The following is a 9532-nucleotide window of genomic DNA, read 5'->3' as shown; positions in this document are numbered from 1 at the left end:
CAGAGCTTTAAACAAAATGTCCTGCTCATATGATAGCAGTGCCAGTGCACCACCTAACTCAACTGACCTCCCTTGAATCCAACTGTGAATGCCAAATTTAGTACCATCAAGGAAGCTTCATATCTTTCAATAATAGCACATTTCAAAATTTTTTTTTCATACTATTATCATTTAGTCCTTAATTCCCACAGTTTTTTGAACCAACTTCTCATTTTTGTCCACTTCCAGTTGAACATGGCTAACCAGATTTTGACATTTTGGACCAAGTTCACACCTATGAAGTTTGTTTAAGCACTTTGTCCAAGATGGAAAAAAGTTGTTACTCTTAAAAATATAAAAATGGAAAGATTCATTTCATTGGCAAAGCCATGATTGAAAAGAAAACCTCTGAGAAAGAATTTACAAAAGCACTCTGTTCTATCCTATGGCTTTCTCATAACAAAGTGGGAAAACTTGACTTGTTCATTCTAACTCCACTTATGCTGTTCCTTGTAGCCATTATTTTAATGAGCGAAAGCCTCTTCTTTGCTCCTGGCTCTTGTCTTTGCTTCGGGGCACTGTGAGATCTTAACTTCGCCTTAAAGGATTGTGTGTTTGCCATATAGTTTGGGAAGTTTGAATAAGCCCTAAAATAGCTGTCTCCGCACACACTCTTCGCCGGTGTAGTAGGAGCATTGGAACTAGCCGTATTGGCAAAAAGAGGAGTGCTCTGAGCAGTAGAGATCCTACAGTCGTCGCCGTTGAAGCACCATTCGAAATCATGAAGGTTTTGGCAATTGGGTATCGATGACCGAGCTGGAATTGGACATGGAAGAGGTGATGACATTGTCTGGTAAGGCAAGTCATCCCCACATTCAGATAATGCAATATTGTACCGGCGAGACCTTGATCTGGTCTTGAATGTATCAATTTCAACTATTTTTGGGCTGTCATCGTATGCATTGATTTCAACCGATGCAGATAGTCTTTTGCTGTGAATTTCACTTCTTGGTTCATCAAACCTTTTCTGAAAAACGAGAGGGAAAGCCATCAACGAAATAAGCTGATTAAATAGAAATTCCATACTAGGAAATCTGTTGGCAATGATACTTACAATGGATTTCCTGGCCCTGTTTTCAGGATAGTACCTATTCTCCTTGTTGAAGGAGCGATGAATCCGCTGAGATCGAACAGCTGTTTGTGCTCTTATAAGAGCTTGCATAGTGTGCAGAGTTGCATTAGCTCTCTTCCTTACAAGATAGCCTCTAACAAGAGCTTGCAACCTAACCAGTCCTTTCAAAGCTCTAAGTGCTTTCCGGGCCTGAAATTAGAACCAAATTAGGTTCAACAAAGGGTTTTACAGGAAAAAAGTAACCAAATCTAACTCTTTAAACATTCAATCTAAGATCAATTGATAATAAGAGAAGTATTCAACTTAAATATAAGATAACATAAAATTCAATATTTAGCGAATATAGTATAACACCACTTTAACAAGCTTTTTCATGTGCAGGTGTAGATATGAGCCTACACGTGATAAACTGGACAGAAGTAACAGGTAAGAACAATGAAATAGAATCCAGATTATAATACTATATCAAACATACAACTTAAAATTAATTGATTATAAATATAAAATATAAATTTAATATTTAACTGATGTGTAATAACTCTACTTTATCTTTAAGTTATTAAACTAAATGTAAATGTTTGATATGAATATGTATATAACACATATAGTTCTATTTTATTTTTCATATAACATAATACCAATTTGTCAAGGGACCCAAAAGTCACCAACTTTAACGTGGTGCTTGGAGAAACCAGACTGGCAAAACAAAAAATTCAACGCCTGGTTGAACAAATGATCCCCCTCAGTTCAACAAAAACAATGGTTTTTATAAAATTCAAAAGCAGGAAAAAGAGAAGAATTTGGGAGTTTAGTCAAAAAAGAGTTGGAAAGCATATCTAGCACAAGAACCGTTACATTGAGCAAAGAAAACACACGTACTGTTTCATTACATAAGAGTTAGGCATTTTTCATTACATAATCTAATAGATACTTACCAAATAGCCTCTAAAGACAGTTTGAATTTTCACAGCTGCCCACCACCTCTTTCTCCCTCCACCAAACAAAGTGCCTCTCCCATTGCTGGTCAGTCTCACCACTGCTTCCGCAGCCTGCGCTGCTGCCACGGCTGCATCAGCTGCAGCTGCTGTAGCAGCAGCCACTGCAATTGCATGCTTGTTTTGCTCCTTAGTCTCAGCAACGTAGCATCTGAGCCAAGCAGCATCAGTGGCCGGAATATGCCTTATATTACTCTTTGGAATCTGAGAAATTGCATTGACATCTTCCCCGGACTTGGCAAAACTCCACCCTTTCTTGTCTTTCCTGTCATATAAAACTGATGAATTCGATGAATGCTCCATCTGGTCTTTGTCCTTCTCTTTTTTCATGCCTAATAGCCCCTTCAGCCAACTTGTAGCCTTCCCCATCTCTTCAGGATCGAAACCAAGGAAGAAAAAGTAGTAGCAACAGAAACAAAACAAGCAGAGTTTATTAGAAAACGGACCGCAAGAGAAGCTGCATTTTATTGTTTCTCTCACTTTCCCTGGAATTTAAAGTGACAAAACAGGAGAGAATTTACAAGAAGCTCGCCAGTAAATCTTTATAGAGAGAAACGAAAATGTCAAAGCACTGAATCGAATACCCAAGCTTTCAAAAAGAGAAAGTAATGATAATAGTCAAGAATTACCAGAGAGAGAGTGTTCTTTTCAAGGTGGGAATCGAGTTTTTTGAGAGAACAAATAAAAAAGGGTGTCTGCAAGATCTCTAGGATCTTTACAGGTTGCAAGTAGAGAAGTGATGAGAACAGCCTGGAGGAAAAACATTAACAAAAAAAAAAAGCGTCAAAAAACCTGACAAGACAAAAAAATATATATGGATAAAGTTGGATATTTTTTGAAAAGTAAATCTGACACATCCTCGTGAAGAACTGCATTACAAGACAACAATGTCACAGAAAGATACAGATAACATGATTTATCACAAAAAAAAATAAAAATTCAAATAAAACTCAGTATGCAAAACAAAGACTTACAGACAAAATCATAAAAAAAAAAGTAGCAATAATAATCAGACGGAGAAGAAGGAACCCACTCTCACTTTCTCAAAATTCAAAAGAAGCGCCCGGTTTCTTTTTCTCAAAGTCTCAAACTTTTTCTAAGGATTTTCTCTCCGCAACTTTGTTGAGCAATGTGTATGATTTGTGTACAAATGAAAGCTACATCCCATGAAAACAAATACTAGAACAATATTTTATACCCTTTATTTTATTAAACCAAAAGACGAAGATCCGATTGCCATTTTTCTTTGCACAAAACCACACACAAAGGGTACAACTTTTTTTTTTCCACTGAGCAAGGATTCAGTGTACTAAACCAAAAGGGTTGGTTTTTATAGCTACTACTCTTTTGTCTATAAAGAGTCCAAATGAAAGGCTGAAACTTCTTTTTTTTTCCCTTTTTTAGGTTAAGAAGAAAGATCTTTCAGTCTCCGTATCTTCTTTTCTATAATGATTTGTGGCTCAGTATCTCTCTCTCTCTCTCTCCTTTCTTGCAGTTCGAAAATGGTGTTTAGCACAAATGAGGGTGAGCTGGTTGCAGATTTTGAAAATTTTTTTGGTAAATAATGGCAGTGTAGCCAATAAATAAGAGAGAGAGAGAGAGAGAGAGAGAGAGAGGGGATATGGTGTAGTTTTAAAATTTCTTAATTTTATTATTTAATTTTGCATGATTCTTTGGGATACAAATCAATATTTTCTTTATTTTATAAGTAGAAAGGATTAAAAAAAGATTGTATCAAACGAATTAATGTTAAAATCTGTTTTTTTATACAAATTATATTATTAAAAAATCAAATTTTGATTATCAAATAATTAATGAATATATTAAAATAAATATTTATTATTTATATAATAAATTATTAATTTTGTATTAATATGATTATATGATATAATTTAGTTAACAAGTAAATATGTTAAGTATTGACGAAGAAATACGGTATAGCTTCATACGATCCTTTCATATAATGAAAATGGTATTTTTTTTATTAGCTTTTGACATTTCACACTTGACAGGTGAATTAAAATTTAAAAATGATTTAAGGGTTCGACCTAGTCTCTCTTCCCTTGGTTCTATCTTTTTTAAAATAAAATAAAATAAAATAAAAATTATCTGTTGGGTTTTTTAATTTTGAATGGAGATATAAATCTAAAGCTGCTGCTGCCAGTTTAATTAAAAATTACATGGATGAATAACAATAGTATCTTTTTGAAAATGACTTGGGGCTTTAAATTTTGAAATGGATATTTTGACCGTGTGTTGAGCTAATTTGTGGGATGATGTTGATAGAAGGGAACTTGGAAAAGGGAAGTGCGTAAGTACCACATTAACAATAACAACAATTCTTACAGTCCGGACTAGACCCCTTTCAGTTTTCATGTCAAAGTAAGAAAAAAAAAATGCTTAAACTTTACATTTTTGAAGCAATCATGACTCATGAGTACTTGGACCATATGGGTTCATGATCAAGGTACTGGACAGATTGGTTCCGGGAATTGAATTGGAAATTTGACTTTGAAAATGGGCTTGGCAAGCATAATTTGAGCGGTGACGTTTTTCTTTTATTTGAAAAAAAATTTAATATGACGAGTAATTTTTAAATTATAATAAATATTTAATATAATATTTAAATTATAAATTTATTAATTAATATATTATTTATTTTTAATATATTAATTAATACTATATTAATTAATAAATTTATAATTTAAATATTATATTAAAATTTTTAAAATTTTAAATATTAAATTAAATATTTTATTATAATTTAAAAATCATTTATGATATTAATTAAAAAAAAATTTTGGACTAAACTCAATATATCTCCTTTTCAATTTGTCCGATTAGATTTATTTATATATAATTTAACAAATTCATGAAATTTCAACAAATTCAAATTAAAACAACTAAAAAGTAAAAAAGTAAATTCTTTTACTATTTGAACTAACATTCATTGATAGAAATAAACTCTTTGACTAAACTTATACGCCAACACCAATTACTAAACTAATTGCTCGAATGTTAATATGATATACAAGAGAAAGATTCGTACCTTGTGCCACTTTTTTTTTTAGGTTACATCTAGTGCAAATTCCTTTGTTTCTTGATTGCATCATTAATAATCAATATAAAAAGGCATTTCTCAAAATCACAACAAAGATGCAATAATCTCTTTTAATTTTATACAAGTGATGTCCAAAATATCAAGCTCAATTCATTGATGTTATGGTGGGTTTATCAATTTAAAATATGATATGATAATATAATCTAGATATAATACAAAAATAAGATACAAAATTAACATGATTTCAAATTATAGTAATAATTATATATAAATTTAATAAAATAAAAAAAAATATTATATATTTTCATGTCAACATGAATTGTAATATATAAATTTCATATAAAACATAATATGAATATATAAATTTTAATATTTTACATTATATAAATATACGAATCGTCATATCTATATTTTTAATATATAATCAAATAAAAGAACTTACAAACAATAATTTTAATTGAATTTTAGAGTCAATAATATTTCATCGAGAATAACTATTTGTGGATAATGTCTGTAACAAATAGAATATATTTTTATTAGTTTTAAACAACAATTAATGATTCAAAGGATGTCATATCGAATAACACTTAAATTGCATATCATAATTTACAATAACAGAAACCACAATGGAGCCTTAAGAAAAATTTTCAAATAGAAAACAAAATAAGTTCTTAAGGTGATAAGTTTAAAACTTCAAGCTAAGATCAATAAGACAAAACAAAAATAAATTTCATACAAATTTTATAAAGACTAGTAAGTTCAAACAACATAAAAGGCATATTACAGATAACATTTTAACTTAAAAAGTAAAAATCTAATAACAAATGTTTTCAAGCATACTTTAATTGAAAAAGAAATTAATAAAAAGGAAAATATTAATATTAATATGGATAAAAAAATATATGAAATATTCAAAAGAATTAAAAGCAAATATAAAATTTTAAAAAAATAAAAATCACAATCATACTTGAGTGACTTTAAATCAATACCAAATGTATTTTAGCATGTTTTAATAAAAAAAATATTACTAAAAAATGAAAGAGATCATCTAACACTTACCTATCATAAAATACCTTGTTAAATAAAAAAAATAAAAACATAATATGCATGCAAAAACTATAAATGAAGATTTAATCAAAGGAATACAATAAATATTATGAAATATAATAAAGGGATAAAAAAAAAAAACAATCCAAAACACATTTCAACGGTACATTTGATTTAAAAATTAGTAAAAATTATTTTTTCTCCTTTGCCTTCTCTAACATTTCTCATTTCTTTTCCTAATCCATTCTTCTCAATTCTTTTTAGGAAATCTTTCTCTTTTATTTTTCTTTATCTTCACTCTCCATATGTTTATCTCTCTTGTCTCTTAATTTCAGATGCTTAGCAGTAGTCATTCATCTCCAAACCAAAAGCTAAAATAGTAATTTCACAACAAAAAAAGACAGTTGTTATCCTCTAATTCTTTGAGATTCTTTATTTTATAGTACAAAATTACCTTCTAAATTATTTTTTAAGACCACATGACGTGTCCCTGAGGGGACAATTTCTATTGTAAGTAATAGATAATAGATGTTTTGTCTTGATTTTGGTCCATGTGATCTGAATTCAAACCATATGCGCTTTTATTAAAAGAATAAATACCCGAATTGTTATTTTTCAAATAAAGGCCAGGCTCCTTGTAATTTCAAAAAAAAAAAAAAATGATCTCAAGGTAATCTTACCACTGCATATGCCAAAAGTTTAAGGACACCAAGCCATAACTTCTATGAAGGTTCTCTAGGCAATTTTACCACTGCATTGCACTTTGTATTGGATTATATATTAACCCTCTTTTAAGCAACATTGGTGTCCCCCATAGTGAAGCAATAATTTTTTTTAAATAAATTAAAATTGTGGATAGTGAAAGGAGTTATTGTATTAAGATTTAAACTCCAAATTTAATTAATGTAATTTTTTAAAGTTGATTATATAAATTAATTGAATTAAACTATTAATGATTTACGTAATAAGACATTGACTTAACGGTAAAAAAAAGATCTTAAAATCTTAAGGTTTTAGGTTCGAGTTTCACTATATGTCTTAACTTTATATTGAATCTGTTTTGTTAGTTGGTTTGTTTGTTTAATTTTTTAGTAATTTCATATTTATGAATGTAATATTTGATAATGACTATAAGTTTGATAATAATTGTAACTTTTATTTACTTGTAATTTCATAAAAAAAAAAAAAAAAAAACTCTTTGTTTATAACGGAGCAACATTATAAATGTAATACTTGACAATAACTTCTCTTATAATTTCATTAAAAAAGACTTTTAGGTTCACAATGGAGCAACATTTGTCTCTCTTGCTATAACTATAGAACTACTATTGTTATGGCGCAATAAAAAACAATATTTAGTTTTTTTTCCCCCAAGTGAAGTAGTATTAAAAAGATTAAACGGACAAAAGGCTCTCAAATCAAAATTTAATAATTATTCAAATTTTTATTGTTTTATTACAATCAATTAAATTTTTAAATAATTATTTTTATTAATTAAACCCTCACTAAACAAAATTGGAATGGAAATTTTCGTTTAATTAAGATTTCAATTAGAGTGAAAATATATGATTAAGAGTTTAATTTAGTGAAAATAAATATTTAAATATTTAATTAATCTAAAATAGAAAATTTAGAATTTGATTGATTGTAATAAAATATCAAAATTTTAAATGATTATTGAATTTTTATTCAAAAACTTTTTTGATTTGTTTGTCTTTTAAAAAACAAAAAATACATTATGAAAAGATAAAAATACTAAAAAAGTTCTTGCATTATTTCTTTTTTTAAATAAATTTATATACTTCTATTATATTAAGATAAGTTCTTATACTTAGATTTCTATCTAAATAAATCTTTTTTCAAACAAAAAAAAATTTATATTAAAAATTTACTTAGGTACAAATAAATTAAGAGCCTATTTAGATATAAATTAAATAATATAGTTTATTTGGGTATAATTAAAGGTTAAGATCATATTTGAACGTAATAAAAATATATAAATCTATTTAAATAAAGTGATAAACTATAAATTTTTTTATCCCAATTGTCAAATTTAATTACAAATATAATATAAAAAATACAAAATTTTGATTAATTTTTTATTGTGATAAATTTATTCTCAATTAGAAAAGTAGGCAATCATCAATGAATGCATTCCTTTTCCTTTTAATCAGCATCACAATCTCAATGTCAACTAGGCATAAGTTCAATTTTTTTTATAAAAGAAGCTGTACTTCGAATATAGAAAGAAATTATAAATATTAAATTTATTAAATATTACTTTTTAAAAAATAATTATATAAACCAATTAAATAAAGAATATATACTATTTTATGCTCGGGGAGGGTTTTAATATACAGTTAGAATAATTTTGCTTTCTAATTATTCAATCATTTTATACTCAATATATATATATATATATATTAGTTTTCATGAAGATTTGAATAGTATGCATTTTTTGTTAGGTATAATATCCAAATAAGTCCTCAAACTTTGCTCTAAAATTCAAATAAGCTTTCAATCTCTTATTACATCAAATTAAAATCATAAATTTTTATTTTATTGTAATTAGAACCTTAATAGTATAAAATATTCAATTTTTTGTTTAAAATTTTTTAATTGGGTGATTTAATTTGTAAAAAAAATTATTTAAATTCATTTGGATGAGATAAATAACAAATATTTAAGAGAATATTATTTTAAAAATTCTATCAATTGAATATTATTTATCTAATTTTAATATTTAATAAGTATAATTACAATAAAATAAAAATTCATAGCCTCAATCTTATGTAATAAAAGATCAAGGGTTTGTTTGCATTTTTAAATAAAGTTTGAGAGTTTATTTGGATATTATTTTTTTAATTATTAGCTCTTTTTTATAATACTTGCTTCTTTTTTTATAAAAAAAAATGATAAATTAATATTCGACTTTTTTTTTTGGGAATTTTTATAGAATTAATTCACTAACAAAAATATATGAAATATAAATAATATATATATATATATGTACAAATTGAAATTCAACTTCTCGTGACAATTAAAGGTCGCACGAAGGATGGATGTTCCTTTTTCTCCTAAACATTTAATGAAACTAATAGTGACAAGTTGCTTTCACAACTTACATTAGAAAGGGGTAGAGGCTTTAGTAAGAAACAGATGCCAAATATGTTTCTTACAACTTTAGAAATCAGAAATTTGGATATACGAAAGCAAAAAAAGTGTTAACGTTATGGATGTTTTTAAATTATAATGAAATATTTGATATGTTATTTGAATTTTAAAATTTTTAATGTAATATTTAAATTTTATTTATTA

At 27.2% G+C, this 9532-nt stretch overlaps 1 protein-coding gene across 1 annotated transcript; it reads right to left on the bottom strand.

Moving 5' to 3' along the window:
- Positions 1-391: 391 nt before the first annotated feature.
- Positions 392-3274, bottom strand: LOC111278740 (protein IQ-domain 26-like). The gene is made up of 3 exons (XM_022865365.2): positions 2047-3274; positions 1094-1300; positions 392-1006 (listed from the first exon to the last, which is right to left on the bottom strand). The coding sequence occupies exons 1-3, from the start codon at positions 2473-2475 to the stop codon at positions 434-436; spliced, it is 1209 nt and encodes a 402-aa protein (XP_022721100.1). The 5' UTR covers positions 2476-3274; the 3' UTR covers positions 392-433.
- Between the last annotated feature and the right edge of the window lie 6258 nt (positions 3275-9532).

This window comes from Durio zibethinus, chromosome 8 (genome assembly GCF_047325235.1).
Source record: "Durio zibethinus cultivar Kanyao isolate XHJ-2024 chromosome 8, ASM4732523v1, whole genome shotgun sequence".
Classification (NCBI taxonomy): Eukaryota; Viridiplantae; Streptophyta; class Magnoliopsida; order Malvales; family Malvaceae; genus Durio; species Durio zibethinus.
The sequence above is the reverse complement of the archived record's forward strand: the minus strand, read 5'-3'. Positions and strand labels throughout refer to the sequence as shown.